Source organism: Rhinatrema bivittatum, chromosome 10, assembly GCF_901001135.1.
Source record: "Rhinatrema bivittatum chromosome 10, aRhiBiv1.1, whole genome shotgun sequence".
Taxonomy (NCBI): domain Eukaryota; kingdom Metazoa; phylum Chordata; class Amphibia; order Gymnophiona; family Rhinatrematidae; genus Rhinatrema; species Rhinatrema bivittatum.
In genome coordinates, this window is record NC_042624.1 from 193,386 (window position 1) to 213,611 (window position 20,226).

At 48.1% G+C, this 20,226-nt stretch overlaps 1 protein-coding gene across 1 annotated transcript in view; it reads right to left on the bottom strand.

Moving 5' to 3' along the window:
* Window positions 1-20,226, bottom strand: part of LOC115100326 (nucleoprotein TPR-like) — a gene marked incomplete at its 3' end in the record, with an annotated part of 228,078 nt that overhangs the window by 189,835 nt on the left and 18,017 nt on the right. The window contains exons 3-6 of the mRNA XM_029618746.1: window positions 16,904-16,977; window positions 15,854-15,950; window positions 14,447-14,550; window positions 84-248 (exon numbers count right to left, since the gene is read on the bottom strand). Of these exons, the coding sequence (XP_029474606.1) occupies window positions 84-248; window positions 14,447-14,550; window positions 15,854-15,950; window positions 16,904-16,977 (440 nt within the window). The remainder of the gene's footprint in view (window positions 1-83; window positions 249-14,446; window positions 14,551-15,853; window positions 15,951-16,903; window positions 16,978-20,226) is intronic.

Here is a 20,226-nt window from a genome sequence, read left to right on the forward strand (position 1 = left end):
AGGCCCCTGCTATCTTATTGCAAATACTTCTTGGAAATAAAGATGGCCTCATGAAATACTGCCATACTTCTCTATCATCTTACCTCCTCTTTCTTGTTCTCTAGATTACATTTTAATTCAAGAATTTCGTTTCCTTTTTCTCTGGCAAGAGACAAAACTTCATCGGTTTTAGATTTCAGCTCTGTATTCAGCCAGGTGTTCTGATTCTGCAACAATTCTCTCTCTTGTTCCATCCGCTTCTCTCGATACTGTGTTAAAAAAAAAATGCACACAGTCATAAAGGCGGCCTGAATAAAATGGTGAAACTGGCCTGATAATGTCCTTCCTGACAGACCAGTTATGCTCCCCTGTCAGCAGATAGAAAACATCTCTCCTTATAGGATCCCATGCAGACGGCAGCCTGCCAGTATTTAATACAACAAGCTAATAATGTAAGACACCAATTCCCTATACACGTCTAAACCAGGGACCTCCCTATGGAACAAAACATGCTCATACTAATAAATCTTTACAGCAGGACAAAACCACTTGAGAGCAGAAACCATAGAACCAGCTCTCTATATCTGAAGTATTTTCAAGAATTCTGAGGAATTTCTCTTTCCTCATCATCCAATCATTTAAGTCTTATTTATTTAAGTCTTTTCTATACCGTCGTTAAGTAGCTTCCGTCACAACGGTTTACAGTAGACACAAATATAGGTATGCTGAGACATTAATTTACACAAGTGCCATATCGTTTTGGTACATAGTTTTTTTAAAATAACATAATTGGAATGTGATACAATATTGTTTGGAGTGTTTTTATTTTTACTGAATTAAAGTAATACTAACTTATAAGTGTCACTTTATCTTATAGAGATGGGTGATAAAATAAAGTAATACGGAATAAAATCAGACCAGTTCAGATGCATGGAACGCACATAAGCTAACACCTATCTGGGTGGGATACAATGCTGCATTTAAGATTCCAGTGTCAACACTGAGTGCAAATCTGTTATGCAACAGCCAGCATTTAATGGTTTTTAGTCAAAGGGAAACAACTCTGAATGTCTCAAATCAGGTAGGTCGAAACAGAATGAAAAAGTGAATCTCAGCATAGATCTTATAATTCATACTGAATCAGGTCAGATCACAATGGAGTTAAATAGATATTTAATAGGGTTGCAGATAATGTTGAACCCTGTGGTATCCCCGAGGTATACCAGCTAGATGTTGAAGATATTATTCTTGTTTTAGCCTTTAAATATTGAAGGGGAAAGGTCCACTGCATTTAATGAAGTGATTAATAAGGAAAACATTGAGTAAGCTACAGAGATCTCACAACATCAGCTACAGCCACCATCAGATAAGGCTTTTCATCATGCTAGGCTTCAGAAGAGAGCTTTCTCCATGGTAACACCCAAGATGTGGAATGAGTTACCCTGGGGATTAGGGAGGATTAATTCATTTTATTATGATACTGGGATAGGGCCTATTTTAAATTTTCTTCATTCATATTTTTTAATACAAATTTATAAACCACCTTACTGGTTTAAATGTCATCCAAGGCGATGTATAACAGTAAAATATCAACAAACAAAGAAGCAGAACACCTCTCTAATATAATCCAGAAACAAAAAGAGAGGGAAAAGGATCAATAGTCCAATCCACAAACCTTCAACTAAATAAAGGCAAATGACAATATCATAAATGATCTTTGCTTTGAAATTTCAATCCGCGGCCTCTCGCCTCGCAATGGGCCGCAAGCCTTAATCAGCTTACAAAGCAGAGTGATTTATAATCATCTATCGTCATTTGCTCATATTGGTATTAACCTTTATTGCGATCTCTTACTTTTTACCACTATATCTTTACCAAACTACCCTAAAAAAGGGTTTAAATGTGAAAACAAAGAATATACTTAAGTGTGGTGGGAAGTATATTCTTTGTTTTCACATTTAAACCCTTTTTTAGGGTAGTTTGGTAAAGATATAGTGGTAAAAAGTAAGAGATCGCAATAAAGGTTAATACCAATATGAGCAAATGACGATAGATGATTATATATCACTCTGCTTTGTAAGCTGATTAAGGCTTGCGGCCCATTGCGAGGCGAGAGGCCGCGGATTGAAATTTCAAAGCAAAGATCATTTATGATATTGTCATTTGCCTTTATTTAGTTGAAGGTTTGTGGATTGGACTATTGATCCTTTTCCCTCTCTTTTTGTTTCTGGATTATATTAGAGAGGTGTTCTGCTTCTTTGTTTGTTGATATTTTACTGTTATACATCGCCTTGGATGACATTTAAACCAGTAAGGTGGTTTATAAATTTGTATTAAAAAATATGAATGAAGAAAATTTAAAATAGGCCCTATCCCAGTATCATAATAAAATGGTATTACATAAAATAGCACAATAAATAACCAAATATTTATAATTTACCAAGTCTACAATGTATTATTAGGTAAAACAATACTACCTAAAGAGAGACAACGAACCCAAAACAAACATTATAAAACACATGATAAAAGACCACCCCTGGTCTAAATTAAAATCAAATAAACCCATTAATTAAAACATACTTATGTGATCAAAGTATGCAGTAAAGCAGAGTTGCTTACCTTTAACAGGTGTTCTCCCAGGACAGCAGGATGTAAGTCCTCACACATGGGTGACATCATCAGATGGAGCCCTGTCACGGAACACTTTTGTCAAAGTTTCTAGAACTTTGACTGGCACACTGAGCATGCCCAGCATGCCACTAACCCTGTGGCCACATGGGGTCCCCCTTCATTCTCGTTTGTAGCAAAAAGTACGATCAAAAAATAAAATAAAACGTTGGTGAACCCAACTCCGCAGAGTGGTGGGTGGGTTTCATGAGGACTAACATCCTGCTGTCCTGGGAGAACACCTGTTACAGGTAAGCAACTCTGCTTTCTTCCAGGACAAGCAGGATGGTAGTCCTCACATATGGGTGAATAGCGAGCTACAGGATGCCCGAACAGAGTCAACCAAGCAGCATCCAACAACGTGCGACATGCACAACAGGGGTGCTGTTGGTTATGAAGGGCAGCCTGAAATTCACAGTGGGTGTAGGTAGGAAGACTTGGGTTACTAAACTGGCAACAAATTACACAGACTGGCCAAAGACGCAGTCCTGCCTGCCAGCTTTGTCCAGACAGTAATGAGCTGCGAAGGTATGGAGAAAGTTCCAAATTGCATCTCTACAGATGTCGGCAATGGGTAATGAATGGAAGTGTGCTACTGACGTTGCCATGGCTCTGACAGAATGCGATTTCATGCATCCTTCTAGCGGAAGGCCTACTTGTTGGTAGCAGAAGGAAATACAGTCTGCCAGCCAAGTGGACAGGGTCTGCTTGGCCACTGCAACTCCCATCTTATCAAAGGAGATAGAGTTGGGTGGTCTATGCACTGCGATCTAAATAAAAGGCGAGCGCACGTTTACAGTCCAAGGAATGCAAAGCCCACTCCAATGCAGAGCCCACGCCAATGGCTAGAACAACAAACCAATTTGAACAATAACCTTTGAAAAAACTATGGAGTGCTGACTTGAACCTGTCTTGTTGAACCGTTGTCTTGTTGAACCATTGCAATATCTTGATATTCTGCAGAAAAAGTAATTAGAAAAATCAAGCGGACTCTCCAGAACAGAATACCCCAGGCGGGCGTCTGGACAGATCCTTGGTACTACAGGAACGAAAATTAGCAGGTAAGGACCAATTTTCTTTTCCCTGTATGTACCAGGATCAGTCCAGACCACTGGGATGTACCCAAGCTGCCCTAAATGGGATGGGAACCGGAAAGTCCCGCTCGAAGCACACTGCTGTCAAAAGACTCGAGATCCAGTGCTCGGATGTCCAAATGGTAATGCTTAGCAAAAGTGTGTAGAGACTTCCAAGTGGCTGCACAGCAAATCTCCTGCGGAGAAACACACTGGTTCTCTGCCCAGGATGCCACCTGTGATCTGGTCGAATGAGCTTTCATACCATCCGGTACCAGTCGCCCATGACATATGTAAGCCTAAGCTATCGTGTCCTTCAACAACGGGCAATGGTAGCCTTTGATGCCTTACATCCTCTCTTAGGACCGCTCCCTAAGACAAAAAGATGATCCAAACGAAAATCATTAGTCACCTCCAAATACTGAAGGAGGACCCGGACATCCAATTTCTGCAAATCGTGAGCCTAAGAAGAGTTCCGATCCAGATCTTGGAAAGCTGGCAACTCCACTGACTGGTTGAAATGAAAAGCAGATACCACTTTCGGTAGAAAAGAGGGTACAGTCCTAAGCGATATCCCAGACTCTGAAATCCACAAAAACGGTTCCCGGCAGAATAATGCTTGAAGCTCAGATATCCGCTGGGCCGAACTGATAGCCACGATAAAAACAGCCAGCGTTAAATCCTTAACTGTGGCCAGCTTGAGAGGCTCAAAAGGAGGACCGCACAAACTCGGGAGAACCAGATTCAAACTCCAAGAAGGACAAATTGACTGAACTGGCGGATTAAGATGCTTAGCTCCCCTCAAAAATCACGCCAAATCCGGGTGGTGCGCCAGAGAAGCACCGTCAACCTTTCCTCGTAAAGGACTCAGAGCCGCTACTTGTACCCGAAGAGAGCTGTATGCTAAACCTTTTCTCAACCCCTCTTGTAATAGTGGCTCACCGCAGCGAAACTCCCAAGCCGCCACACCATGAATCGAAAACCTTCCAGACCCGAACATACATGAGTGAAGTGGAAGTTTTGCGGGCCCGTAAGAGGGTGGAAATAATGGAATCGGGGTAGCCTTTCTTCCTCAACTGTTGCCTTTCAAAAGCCAAGCCGCTAGACAGAAGCGATCCGCCTGATAGAAAAATACTGGACCCTGTCGAAGTAGATGTGGAAGATGGCTGAGATGCAAAGGGCCGTCCACCGTCAGATTGACGAGGTCTGTGAACCATGGCCTCCGCAGCCACGAGAATGACCGACCCCGGGTGCGCTTCTAGTCTCCTTAAGACTTTGCCCACCAACGGCAAAGGGGGAAAGACGTAGAGCAGGATATTGCAGGGCCACGGAAAGACCAGGGCATCTACTCCTTCCGCCCCGTGTTCTCGTCTGCGACTGAAGAAGCAAGCAGCCTTTGCATTCCGCTGAGTCGCCATCAGATCCAGACAGGGGTATTCCCCACCGATGAGTCATGAGCTGCATTGCTTTCTCGGACAACTCCCACTCTCCGGGATCTAACTGTTGGCGACTGAGAAAATCTGCTTGCATGTTGTCCACGCTGGCTGCGTGAAACGCCGCAAACAGAGTCAGATTGCGTTCCGCCCATACCATCAGCTAGTCCGCTTCCACGGCCACCGGCCGACTGCATGTGCCCCTTGATGATTAATTTATGTCACAGTTGTCGCGTTGTCGGACAGAATTCATACCGACTGATGTCGAACGAGCGGGAGAAAGGTGCGCAGTGCGAGGCATACCGGTCTTGTTTCTAAACAATTTATGGACCACTTCGCTTCCTGACATGTCCACCGACCTTGTGCCGACCGTGACTGGCAAACTGCTCCCCAACCGGAGAGGCTGGCATCATCACAATTACCCACTGGGGATTCTCCAGGTCTACCCCGTGCAGCAAATGTTCGGAACCAACCACCATTGTAGGCTGATCTGACAGGGTCCATGAGCTGAAAAGGTAATTGAAACTCCTCTGACTTGGGATCCCAGCGGGAAAGTAACGCCCTCTGCAAAGGTCTCATATGAGCAAAAGCCCAGCCCAATTCCAGAGTAGATGCCATGGAGCCAAAAACTTGCAAATAGTCCCACACTTCCGAGCAGTCAGTTTGTTTATCCATTCTTGTCGGAGAAAAAAACTTTGCCGATAGCCATGTCGAACCGAGCTCCTAAGAAGTCCAAACACCTGGGACGAGATCAAGTGGCTCTTGGAGAAGTTGACAATCCAGCAAAGTGAAGACACTGCAAGACTGAACGAACCGCTTCCATGCAAAGCTGTCTTCGCCCGAATGAGCCAGTCGTCCAAACAGGGATGAACCAATATCCCTTCTCTCCTGAGGGCCGCTGCCACCACTACCATCACCTTGGTGAAGAAGCAGGGAGCCCTTGCCAACCCGAATGGAAGCACTTGGAACTGGTAATGCTTGCCCCTGGTCATAAACCACAGAAACCTCTGATGATGCGCTTGGATTCCTATGTGAAGGTAAGCCTCCGTCAGATCCAAGAGGCCAAAAATTCTCCTTTGTGGACAGCCGCAACGACAGACCTCAAATTCTCCATGCGAAAACGAGGCACCTGAAGTGCTCTGTTCACTTTCTTCAGGTCTAAAATTGGACGGAAGGAGCCTTCCTTCTTTGGAACCACGAAATATTGCTCGGACGTCAGAACTGGAACAATGGCTCCCAGGGCTTTCAAGAAAGACAAGGTTTGGTCTACCACCAGCTGCTTTGCCAGAGACCCGCAAGGGGACACTAGAAAAAGGTCTCTTAGCAGGCGTGCAAAATCTAAGGCATAGCCGTGTTCTATGATGTTTAGAACCCACTGATCTGAAGTGATCTTGACCCATTCCTTGCAAAAGAGAGAGAGACACGATCTCCAATCTCCGGAATGGAGGGATGGGCCAGCACATCTTCGTTGGGCAGACTTATTGCCGGAGAAGCCTTGGGAGGATCCATCGTGAGCTGGCCGCCAGCCCCGAAATGAATGAGCCCAATTCTGAGATCTCATGGATGACTGTCGAGAAGCAAAAGACGGGTTTCTGGCTTGACAAAACCGGCGCTGCCCTCGAAAACAACGTCGAAAGGAACCGAAGTTACTAGAGGACAGAGGCTTGTCCTCCGTCAGCTTACATACTTTATTGTCCCCTAAGGCCTTAATAAGCTGCTTGAGATCATCGCCAAATAGAAGCTTGCCTTTGAACAGGAAGGAACCCAACTGAGACTTAGAAGAGAAATCTGCAGACCAATTTCGTAGCCAGAGAAGCTGCCTGGCCTATACTGCCATGGACATCGTACGCGATGAAGTGTGGAGAAGATCATATAAGGCATCCGCGGTGTAAGCCACCGCCACCTCCACACGCTCTCTGCCTGTTCTGTCTCCGCTGGCGGAAGGTCTTGAGCCGTGAGCAACTGCTGCACCCAATGGAGGGTCGCTCTCTGCATGAGACTACTGCAGGCAGCCGCTCGAACGCTGAGGGCCGACACCTCCAAAATACGCTTAAGCGGGACTTCCAACCTTCTATCCTGAAGATCCTTAAGCGCCGCTGCCTGTTACCGGGTTCGTCGTGCGCTTTGCGATTGCCGAAATGGCCGTGTCCACTTTAGGGATCCTAAGAAGATCCAGCGACTCGTCTAGAAGTGGGTACAACTTTTCCATCGCCCTACTGATCCGCAGGCTGAAAAACAACAAATCTATATTAAATGCTGTCTTTTTTTTTTTTTATTGGATCAGGACCATAGGTTCTGTCATCCTTCATCTGCTGGAGTCAGAGAAATACTGAAGGATAGCAGGTGGCACACCGGTCTAAGAGGGGGTGCCTTTTCAGTTTTTTCTCCGACTCCATCTGCTGGAAGGGAGAGACAACCCAGCGGTCTGGACTGATCCTGGTACGAACAGGGAACAGACTGCACCTGTACGAAGGCTTGAAGGCCCTGGAAAAATTCCACCCAAGAGAAGGCAGCTGGGTCCATGCTTAGCCCAGGAGGTATTGGGATAGGTGCCGCTGAATCTCCCTCTCCCATGGGTAACCCAGTTACAGGGATCCTCAGATCAGAGGTACTTCCAGTTAAGGCCGTGGCTTACCCATCTTCTGAATGGAAGGAGCAGGGCTTAGCAAAGTCCAGGCAGGCCAACTCTTCCTGGGCTTCCTCACAGTGCTGACTTAAGTTGGAATCCAGGTCAGACTGTAAAGCCCTAATATGACAAGCAGGGCAGAGATAAGAAAATTATTACTTACCTGCTAATTTTCGTTCCTCTAGTACCATGGATCAGTCCAGACAGTGGGGTTATGTCCCCAATCCAGCAGATGGAGTCAGCACAAGCTTTGAGGGGGCGTATCCATATATACTACTACCCCCTCTGCAGGAGTTCAGTATCGAGTATATCAAAGCCCGAGTAGAAACCCCCGAAGGATCAAGTTTGTGGAAACAGATAATTAAAACAATTGTAACCGCAACAAGTAACGGCAAACATCCTACCAACTTGTAGGGAGTTGTGAAAAACAGCAAAAAGGAAACGACTGTGAAGACACAGAGCACTGTGAACAGGAAATAGCGCAGAGCTGAGCAGGACCAAGAACCCAAATGCGGTGGGCGTCTGGACTGATCCATGGTACTACAGGAACGAAAATTAGCAGGTAAGTAATAATTTTCTTTTCCCTGTACGTACCTGGATCAGTCCAGACAGTGGGATGTACCCAAGCTTCCCTAAACCGGGTGGGGTCCTGCGAGGCCTGCTCGGAGAACCTGCTCGCCAAAGTGTCCAGAGACCGAAGAGGCGAGGTGCAGACGATAGTGCCTCGAGAACGTGTGTAACGATTTCCAGGTGGCTGCTCGAAAAATTTCTTGCGAGGAAATGCGCGACGATGCCGGGTGGGGGAATCCGTCCCGCCCCAATGTAGGAAGCAGCAATGCCGGCCTTCAACCATCTGGCAATGGTCGCCTTCGAGGCCTGAGACCCCTTCTTAGGTCCGGACCAGAGTACGAAGAGATGGTCAGAGATCCGGAACTCATTTGTAGCCTCCAGATAGAGGCGCAGAGTGCACTTGACATTCAAGAGACGGAGCGTCTTCGGCTCTGAGGAGGAGAAGGACGGCAGCTCCACCGTCTGGTTCACATGGAATACAGAAACCACCTTCGGCAGGAAGGAGGGAACGGTGCGAAGCAAAACTCCAGAGTCGGAAAAACGAAGATAAGGCTCTCTACACGACAGAGCCTGCAGCTCCGAGATGCGTCGAGCAGAACAGATGGCCACAAGAAAAAAAAGAGTCTTGAGAGTGAGATCCTTTATCGTTGCGCTGCGCAGCGGCTCGAACGGTGGTCCCTACAGGGAGCGAAGCACAAAGTTAAGACTCCAGGAGGGACAAGGGTCCCGCAACGGAGGACGCATATGCTTGACACCCTTGAGAAAACGAGCAATGTCAGGGTGCTGTAGAAGAGAGCCCCCATCGCTCAACAGCGAACCAAGGGCGGCCACCTGAACCCGTAGTGAATTATAGGCGAGCCCTTTTTCCACTCCCGCCTGTAGAAACTGAAAGATCTGAGGTACAGAAGCCTTAGCGGGTCTCGTGGCCTGGCTGGTACACCACAGCTCGAACACCTTCCAGACCCGAACATAGGCCGCAGACGTCGATGTTTTTCGTGCCCGCAATAGTGTGGATACTACCGCCTCCAGGTAGCCCCGACGCCGGAGGCGGCGCCTCTCAAAAGCCAGGCCGCAAGACAGAAGAGTTCTGCCTGCTCGAAAAATACCGGGCCCTGATGTAGGAGCTGGGGGAGGTGCCCCAGTCTGATTGGCCCGTCGATCACCAGCTGTAGAAGGTCTGCAAACCAGGGTCGCCTGAGCCATTCCGGAGCGACGAAGACCACGGTCCCCTGATGGCTTTCTATTCTGCGGAGCATCCTGCCCACCAGAGGCCACGGTGGAAAAGCGTAGAGCAGAAGATGTGGGGGCCACGGAAGGACCAGGGCATCCACCCCCTCCGCGCCGCGCTCTCTCCGGCGACTGAAGAAGCGTGGAGCCTTGGCGTTGAGAGCGGACGCCATCAGATCCAGGTGGGGGGGCCCCCCACCGATGGACGAGAAGTTGCATCGCTTTGTCGGAGAGAGACCACTCTCCTGGGTCCAGCAGTTGACGACTGAGGAAGTCCGCCTGGACGTTGTCCACCCCGGCGATGTGCGAGGCCGCTAGCCGGACGAGATGACGCTCCGCCCATTGCATCAGTAGCGCCGCCTCGAGCGCGACCTGCGGGCTGCGCGTGCCTCCTTGTCGGTTGATGTAGGCCACGGTGGTAGCGTTGTCCGATAGAATTCTGACTTCCCGGTTCCGAAGAAGCGGGAGGAAAGGTCGCAGAGCTAGCCGGACCGCTCTGGTTTCCAGACGGTTGATTGACCACTTCGCCTCCACCGCGGACCACGTCCCCTGCGTGGAGCTTCGATCGCATACTGCACCCCAGCCTGCTAGACTGGCATCGGTAGTCACCACCACCCAATTTGGCAGATCGAGGGACACGCCCCGGGCCAGGTTTGGCGGATCCAACCACCAGCCCAGACTGTCCCTGGCATTCTGCGGGAGCAGGAGAATCATCTGGTAGTCCTGTGATACTGGTTTCCACCGGGAGAGGAGCGCCCACTGTAAGGTCCTGAGGTGCGCGAAAGCCCAAGGTACAAGGTCGATGGTGGACCCCATCACTCCCAGGAGTTGTAGGTAGTCCCAGGAGGTGGGCTCTGGTAACGCAGAGAACCGTCGTGTGTGATCCCGCAAGGATTGAGCCTTGTCCTGGCACAGAAAAACTTTGCCCAGTAGGGTGTCGAAGGTCGCCCCCAAGAAATCCAAGCGTTGCGAGGGAGTGAGGGAGCTCTTGGAGAAGTTCACTACCCATCCCAGGGAATGTAGAAACCGTACTACTCGAGTCACCGCTGAGCGTCCATGATAGAATGACTTCGCCCGGATGAGCCAATCGTCCAGATAAGGATGAACCAGGATGCCTTCCTTCCGGAGGGCTGCAGCCACGACTATCATGATCTTGGTGAAGGTGCGCGGCGCCGTCGCCAATCCGAAGGGGAGAGCCGTGAACTGAAAATGCTGGTCCAGGATTTTGAAACGAAGGAAACGGTGGTGGTCCGGGCGGATGGGAATGTGCAGGTAGGCCTCCGTTAAGTCCAGGGAGGCAAGAAACTCCCCCTGATGTACCGCCGCAATCACTGATCGGAGCGTTTCCATGCGGAACCGAACGACTCGAAGGGATTTGTTGACTTCCTTGAGGTCCAGTATAGGCCGGAAGGAACCGTCCTTCTTTGGCACGACGAAATAGATGGAATAGTGGGCCGAACCCACCTCTCCGAAGGGCACGGGCGCAATAGCGCCTATCTCCAGGAGTCTGTCCAGAGTCAGCTGCACCGCCCTTCTTTTGAGGTCCGAGCCACAGGGAGAGAAGATGAACCTTCCCTGCGGAGGGCGGACAAATTCCAATGCGTAGCCGTGTTTTATGGTATCCAGGACCCACTGGTCCGAGGTGATCCGCGCCCACTCCGCGTAGAAAAATGTTAGCCGGCCCCCAATCCTGGGGACAGAGGAGTGGGCGAGACTGTCATCATTGTGAAGACTTGTTAGAGGGGTTACCGGGTCCGGGAGTAGTGCGACGACCACGAAAGGAGCGCGACCAGGGCTGAGACCTGGGGGCGGATGGCCGGGCGACCGCCTGTCTGTATCCTGTGTAGCGCCGCTGCGCTCTGGTCCGAGAAGAAGAAAACGCTCTGGATGGACGAAACCTATCCTCCGGCAGCCGATGAACAGCGTTCTCCCCCAGGGACTTGATGATCTGATCCAAATCTTCCCCGAAGAGGAACTTGCCCCTGAAGGGGAGAGAGACCAGACTGGACTTCGAGGACGTATCTGCCGCCCAGTTGCGTAGCCATAGTAGTCGGCGTGCCGCCACTACTGATACCATGGATCTTGCGAGGACCCGAAAAAGATCGTACGAGGCGTCCGCCCCATACGCCACCGCGGCCTCCAGCCGATCCGCCTGGGCAGCCTCATCGGCCGGCAGATTCTGAGATGTGAGGAGTTGTTGTACCCAAAGGAGACTAGCCCGCTGGGCAAGCGAACTGCACATCACTGCCCGCATGCCAGCGCGGAGACCTCGAAGACCCGCTTAAGGAAAACCTCCAACTTACGATCCTGTGTGTCTCGCAATGCCGCACCTCCCGTTACTGGGATAGTCGTCCTCTTCGTGACCGCCGACACTGCGGAGTCCACCTTTGGGACCTTGATGAGGTCCAGAAAATCTTCAGGGAGCAGGTACAGCTTTTCCATCGCCCGGCTGCTCTTCAGGGAGGCCTCCGGGGTGTCCCATTCCCTGGTGAGAAGTTGTAAAAACGAGTCATGGATAGGAAAAGCCGGAGCCCTCGGCCGGAGTGCCGCCAGGACTGGATCTCCCTTCTTTGAGGAGGTGACAACAGCGGGAGCCACTGGAGCAGGCGGGTCCGGTGGAGGGTCCAAATCTAATTCCTGAATGATCTGCGGGATGAGGTCGTCCAGTTCTTCCCTCTGGAAGAGGCGTAGGGTACGCGGATCATCCCCTTCTTGCGTGCCGTCCCCTTGGCCCCCGGTCCGGGAGGTCAGGTCCCTGTCCCGCTGGGTCGGGCACCGCCCCCACTGCCGCTGGCGCCGAACGGACCCGAGTAGGAGGACGGGAGGCCCCCGCTCCCGAAGGGTCGGGGGGGGCCGGCGCCGAGGGCGACATCCGTGGGATCTTAGGGGGGGGGGGGTCCCACAGGTGTGTCCAGCCCCTGTAGATAAGCGGTATGCATGAGCAGGATAAACTCCGGAGAGAATCCCGGCCTGCCCGGGTGTGTTTGAGGGGCGGCGTGGTTCCTGCTCCCTGGCTCTGGGTGCTTGGCTCCTGCACCAGAATCGGGGGGGCGCCCCCGCTTGTAGGGTCTACCCGAGAGACGTTCTCCCTCGTGTCCTGCGCCTCCGGGCGCTCAGAATGTAAGCTGGCCCCCGTTCCTGCCAAAAATGGCGGAGTGGCCGGCCCGCGCCGCCCGGGCAAAAAAGAAAATTCAGTAAGGGACTGTGAGGTACCTTCCCCCCCGGGAAGGCATCATGCACAGATGCCCTCCCAGGAAATCCGGGACCCCGGGTCGCCGCAGGCCGCACAGCGCAACGGCATCGCCGGGGGGGAGATGAAAAACGGCGGCAAAAAAGAGCAAAAGCCTCGGGGGGGGGGGGGGGGGGGGCCACGCGCACGAAAGCGCCGCTGCGGGGGGGCCCGGGCAGCCCGCACTGCCCGCAATTACAGGGGGGTGCCGCGGGGGGGCCTTCCCGGCCACACAACTCGCCCCAGAAGTCTTTCCCAAGCGCGGCAGCAGCCCACAGGGAGCTGCAAAATGGCCGCGGGTGAGTGAAGAAAAACGAAGAGGCCGGCACCACCGGCTTTCGCGGGCACCAGGAGCTGTGCTGTGAAGAAAAACTACAGAGGAAGAAAAACTTACTTACCCCTGCTGCAACGACAAAGAAAACAGCACGGCTGCAGAAAAGAGACAGGAGAGATAAGCCACTCCCCAAAAGGTGAAAGGACCCTGCTTTACTTTCTTTTTTTTTTTTTTTTTTTTTAAACTTGATACAAGACTTGATACAAACTTGATCCATGAGAAAAAGGCAGCAAAATAATCAAGCAAAAAAAGTGAGAAAGAAGTAAAATGGAGGAGAAGCCTGATTCCCCTACTCGCATCTGCTGGAGTCAGAAGATACTGAACTCCTGCAGAGGGGGTAGTAGTATATATGGATACGCCCCCTCAAAGCTTGTGCTGACTCCATCTGCTGGATTGGGGACATAACCCCACTGTCTGGACTGATCCAGGTACGTACAGGGAAAAAGGTGCTTATGTTTCTTGGCTGCTGGAGCCATTGGCGGCAGTAACTGTGTTCTGTCGGCATACACAATTTTATACCAAGCCTAAAGCGGGGCCTAGCCCATCAGTGGCCGCCCAACCTGCTCAGAAGCCCACTTCCTCGTATCCCAACGGGACGGGGGAACGCCAGTATGGCACGCCGAGCAAGGAGACTGGAGGAAGTCTTACCGAAATCCCTCCAAATGTCTCTGAATCAGGAGGTAAATCTCTTTAAAAAACAAAGCACAAAGAACTTACCTGGGCTCAGTGCTTATCGGATGAGTACAGAGACAGTCTCCGGCTGCGGGGGGGGGGGGGGTTTTGGTTGTCACCGTTGCGCTCAGCTTCCTGCACCCGCTGCCTTTCAGCTGCTTAAAAGTAGCAAAGTCCACGCTGGGAACCGGCTACCAAAGGCACACCTCTGAGGGATCTGAGAAATCACCTCAGGAATTCTCAAATGGGGGAGGAACCTTTAGATATCACGGCAGGAAAGCAGGGCTCAGTTTTTTCTCAAATTTAAACGTAGAATTTCTCCTTCCAAAAAGCCCAGCAATCCCCATAGGGAGAGGTACGTCCACCATCTGCTGGAAACAGAGAAATACTGAACTGCTGGGTGCATGCAGGGTGTCATCAGCTTTGAAATCTGTCTCCATCTGCTGGCAGGGAGCATAACCCGTTGGTCCCGAGTCCATCTGGCTACATGCTAGGAAACCTTTTTTGAATGCGTATGGATTATAAATTTTAAATAAAATAAAATCTAATTGTCGTTACCCTTCTGCCTGCCTATTAATATTCCAATCTGATATTCTGGAAACTAATGACAATGCTGGTGGCCAAATAGCTACTGACCTTCACGGAGACTTCAGAGGACTGCAGCTCATCCAACTTCAGCTGAAGCTCAACTTTTGCTGTGTTCGTGTCTATGAGCTTGGTATTCAGACGTTTAAGGTCCTCTAGCAAAGGAATAAACAAAGCATCAACAGCAACCGACAACATCTGAATAAAGAAGGGTTGAAACATCGATGAGCCTCTCGGGCTGTCTCTAGGGGAAGGCAACTGCCCCAGGCTTCAATCCTCTGCCCTCACCCTCAATCAGGACAGTGATGTGAAAGCAGTGGATATTTAAATTAGGCTCACCAGATGTAGTCTATAGAAATTGTTAGTACTCAGTAACATGGACAGAGATTGGCTTCTCTTCCAACAGAGTAAATTCAAACTGAGCTTTGATAAACCTTCATAACTTCCCATATCATCCCCCACACAGCTCATAACAAATCCTGCACTTTTTCCATGCAGACTTTGTCTATTTTCAAAGGGGAAAATTGGATCAGAAACAATACACACACAGACATGCATCTGTTCTTTGTGTAGGTCTGTTTTTTCAAAAAATGTACCTGCACACGCGTAGGTGCAAACCCCCTCCGACTCCATTCCTCTCCGCACACAGAAACAGGGGTCAACACTACACATGCACTCTTATAATCGGAGAGAGTGGGCAATTTTCAAAAATCCCACATCTGTGGAAACTGCAGTCTGCCTTCAATCAATTTCTCATGAAGTCAATTATTCATAAATAAATTATTCATAAATCAATACACAACATCGCACCTATATCACTCCAAACTCAACTTCGTCCACACCTATCCTCCAGACCCATCAGAAGCGCTTACAGAGGCACATTATTCGCCCCTCCAGCAACATCATTACTAAGAAAAAGAGCACTCTCAACTGCAGGACCACACCATTGGAACGCTCTCCCCCCTGACCCAGTCTACCAGAGTTCAAAAAAAAGTTAAAAACCTGGCTCTTCAGGCAAGCGTTCCAATCTCCAGAATGTAACTAAGCGCCGCATCCTGATTGAACTATTCTGTGTTACAGTTAATAATATGCAATTTTATGCAAAATTAAATTTCAATTTACCTTACATTTAATTTAAGTTCAACATTCCATTGGCCTAATTTTAATTAAATTACGAAAATATTTAAGGATTTATTGTTATTGTTCAATGTTCTTTGTATTATGAATGTATTATATGTTATTGTTCAATGTTCTTTGTAAAAAAACCCCGATCTGACTTCCCAGACCAGGGCTATCTTTTCGTTCCATGTAAACCGGTCTGATTTGTATTGTATACAGGAATTCCGGTATATAAAAATAAAAAATAAATAAATAAATAAAATAAAACAAAAAGACTTGATAAAGGCCAATTTGGCTGATTTTAATTAATAATTTAATGAACTATCAATCCTCCCCTACCATGCAGGTGCTCCAGCTCCTGAGACCGCCGTTCACTTGTTCGCACCAGATCTCTCTTTTCTGCTTCCAGCTCATCTTTTGCTCTGCTAAGCTGATTCTTAAATTGAACAGAATTAGTACGGATGTATAAGGCAGTTGAACCTTTTTTTCTGGCACACAAAGATATATCTCAAGATGTAGTTAAATCAGAAATTTTAGCATAATACAGTTTCCCATATGAAACAAGTAAATGTTAGGGCAATGCGTTCAGTGATAATGCAGCATAAGTATAGCAGTCACTACAGGCAAGCTCTTAATTGCACCACCACATTAATAAAGGAATCATCTAAAAAAGACTACAACATGAATAAAGAAAAGCAAAGGTAAAGAGCTAGATTTTTTCTTATAGCTCATGGGGAATGTACAATCCTAGGCTTGCAGGCTGAGTAGAGGCTTCAGGCCAGGTAAAATCTGACAAAGCCTATAGTGGTATTGTGAGATTACAAGGACTTATTCTGGCAATAAATGGCAAGAAAATATAACCAGGAAGCTTTCTGAACTACAATCCAGTAGATGGGACACAATCCTGGTATTTTTCAGGAAGTGGAGTGGAGAAGGACCGCTTACTGATTATAATTCAATTGGAGTTCTGAAGCAGTTTTTAAGCTTCAAAACTCGTTTTGGAATTGCTGAGGCAGGTCAGATAACAATCCTATTCTAGTTTCTGCTATGCTATATGTACTAGTGAATGAACAAAATAATTCCATTAATTGTATAACCATCGTATGATTTATGTCCTTTATAGTGCTCATGTGGTTAGAATTATCAGTCAATAGTAACATCAGGCAAAATTTTCATGGTTGCATTTTTTTTTTTATTAAAATCTCACTTGCAGTCCACAGTAATCATATGTTTTTGAAAAAGGTGATAGTTTCTATACTTCTCCAAGGTGCAATAACTTACAAAAGAGAGCTTTCAACGAAATGTACTATCACCTGCCACTATAGTTACCTAAATTCTAATTAACTACTCCTGTCTTGCTTAAAATGTCTAATAATTTATCTTCAATACCTGTAGAGTGGAAGAACGATCCTGAGCAGCTTCAAATTCTTTATTTTTCTCACTTAATGTTTTCAATTGATCGTCTAAGAGAAAAAAAAACAATAGATGACTGAGAATTCTGAAAAAAAGAATCGATGCATGTAACTTGCCAAATACATGCACGGACTACGATACAATTAAAGTGTCGACCGACAGGAGGGAGTTAAAACTATGAAGGTGCTAGCTGGGCAGAGAGTCACTTTTGTGACCGTAGGCCTGCTATTCTGATTGGTGCAAAAGGAGGAGAACAGCCCATGGTTTTGTCAAGTTCGATCACTGGAATGGACAAGTAAGATGAAATTTGAATCCAACCCCAACTTTGTGTTCCTGGGTCACGAGTAAATGGCCCAGACTCAGGCGGAATCTTGCTCAGAAAAGATTGACTTGGTGCTGAAGATCACCAAGGTGAAAGGTCCATGTTTGAACTAGCGCACACAAAAAATTACCAAAATTCATTAAATCTTGTGCTACTTTTTCCTTGGGGGCAATTAGTTTTTGAGAGCTATGCCTCCTTCAACGGGCCATTTTTGCACTGACCTGAAAGGAACAAACTCTTGAATACTTGTCACAACTGAATTAATTTATTCGTCCAATGAATGTATCACCTACAAATTAGATGACCTTTTAAAAGGAAAATTAGTTTCTTACCTGATAATTTTCGTTCCTGTAGTACCGCGGCTCAGTCCAGACTCCTGGGTTTGGCCTCCCCTCCAGCAGATGGAGACAGAGAAGTTTTCAAAACAAAACTCCGCCCTATATAGGCTGGTGCCACCTACAGTCCAGCAGTATTACTCAGTCAAAGCAGAATGGCTCTCAAAAAAACCACCATAACTATGTACAATAACCCTTCAACAAGAAAAAGAAATAACCAGTTCACTTAACCCTCCTAGGAAATGAACCTGTAGAACCATGTGAGGAATAGTCAATCCAATTTCTGCAGATCTGAAAACAGATCAATCAATAACTGAGTGGACTCTCCCTTACTTCCATGTGTTCCCCGGGACTCTGGACTGATCCGTGGTACTACAGGAATGAAAATTATCAGGTAAGAAACTAATTTTCCTTTCCCGTACCCGGATCAGTCCAGACTCCTGGGATGGGATCTGGAGAAGCCTGCTCTAAGCACTGCTTCTCCAAAGCCTGAACATCCAGTCTGTAGTGTCTGGCAAGGGTATGCAAAGACTTCCAAGTCACCGCCCTGCAGATCTCCTGCGGTGAGACCATTTGACACCCCGCACAAGAAGCCGCCTGAGAATGGGTAGAATGAGACCGAAGACCAAACAGTACAGGCTTACCAGGCAACATATATATTGATGAGCCTACAGCCTCTTTCAACCAACGCAAAATCGTAGCTTTAGATGCCATATTTCCTCATTTCGGACCAGCCCACAGTACAAAAAGATGGTCCGTCACACGAAACGCGTAAGTAACTTCCAGATAACACAACACCACGCGATGAACATCCAGCTTCCGTAAGTCTTTAGACATAGGTCTGACCGGTCCACAATGGGAAACGACGGAAGCTCCACTGACTGATTCACGTGAAAAGCAGACACCACCTTCGGAAGAAAGGAAGGAACCGTCCAAAATGACATACCAGAATCCGAAATGCTCAGAAACGGCTCCCTACAGGATAGAGCCTGGAGCTCAGATACCCTGCGAGCAGATGTGATAGCGAGAAGGAAAATCACATTTAACGTGAGATCCTTTATTGTAGCCATTTTCAGAGGCTCAAAGAGCGCTGAACACAGAGCTGAGAGAACCAAGTTCAGATTCCAAGAAGGACAAGGGTGCCTGATTGGGGGACATAAATACTTTGCCCCCTTTAAGAAATGAGTCACATCGGGGTGAGCAGCCATTGCCATGCCTTGAATGGAACTGCGCAAACAACCAAGAGCTGCCACCTGAACACTCAGGGAACTACACGATAAGCCCTTGGCGAGTCCGGATTGTAAGAAACCTAAAATATCCGACACCGAAGACAGAGTAGGAACAATTGCCCGGTCCACGTACCAAGATTCAAAGATTCTCCACACGCGCACATACTCGAGGTTGGTGGATGTCTTGTGCGACCGGAGAGTGTTGCCACCACAGTGTTCGAATACCCTTTTCTCCTCAGGCGGCGCCTCTCAAAAGCCATGCCATTAGACAAAAGCAATCGACCTCTTCCAAACACATGGGCCCTTAATGTAGAAGATCCGGGAGCAGTGGCAACCGCAGGGGACCTGCCACTGCCAGATTGACCAGGTCCACAAACCAAGGCCGTCTCGGCCACTTTGGAGCTACGAGGATGACTTCTGCTAGGTGTATCTCCACTTTCCTGAGAACTTTGCCTATCAGCGGCCAAGGAGGGAAGACTTACAGCAGCATGTAGGTTGGCCAGGGCAACTACCCCTTCTGCTCCTGTTTCTCTGCAGTGACCGAAGAAGCACGAAGCCTTGGTGTTCTGAAATGTTGCCATAAGATCCAGGTGGGGTATGCCCCACGTGTCACATATGAGCTGGAAAGTTTCGTCTGCAAGCTCCCATTCCCCGGGATCAAGGGATGCATACTGAGAAAGTCCGCCTGAATGTTGTCGACTCCTGCTATGGGAGACGATGCAATACTTACTAAATGCTTCTCTACCCAGCTGGATTTTCAGAAGGCGTTTGACAAAGTTCCTCATGAGAGGCTTCTAGGAAAAGTAAAAAGTCATGGGATAGGTGGCGATGTCCTTTCGTGGATTGCAAACTGGCTAAAAGACAGGAAACAGAGAGTAGGATTAAATGGGCAATTTTCTCAGTGGAAGGGAGTGGACAGTGGAGTGCCTCAGGGATCTGTATTGGGACCCTTACTGTTCAATATATTTATAAATGATCTGGAAAGAAATACAACGAGTGAGATAATCAAATTTGCAGATGACACAAAATTGTTCAGAGTAGTTAAATCACAAGCAGATTGTGATAAATTGCAGGAAGACCTTGTGAGACTGGAAAATTGGGCATCCAAATGGCAGATGAAATTTAATGTGGATAAGTGCAAGGTGATGCATATAGGGAAAAATAACCCATGCTATAATTACACGATGTTGGGTTCCATATTAGGTGCTACAACCCAAGAAAGAGATCTTGGTGTCATAGTGGATAACACATTGAAATCGTCGGTTCAGTGTGCTGCGGCAGTCAAAAAAGCAAACAGAATGTTGGGAATTATTAGAAAAGGAATGATGAATAACACGGAAAATGTCATAATGCCTCTGTATCGCTCCATGGTGAGACCGCACCTTGAATACTGTGTACAATTCTGGTTGCCGC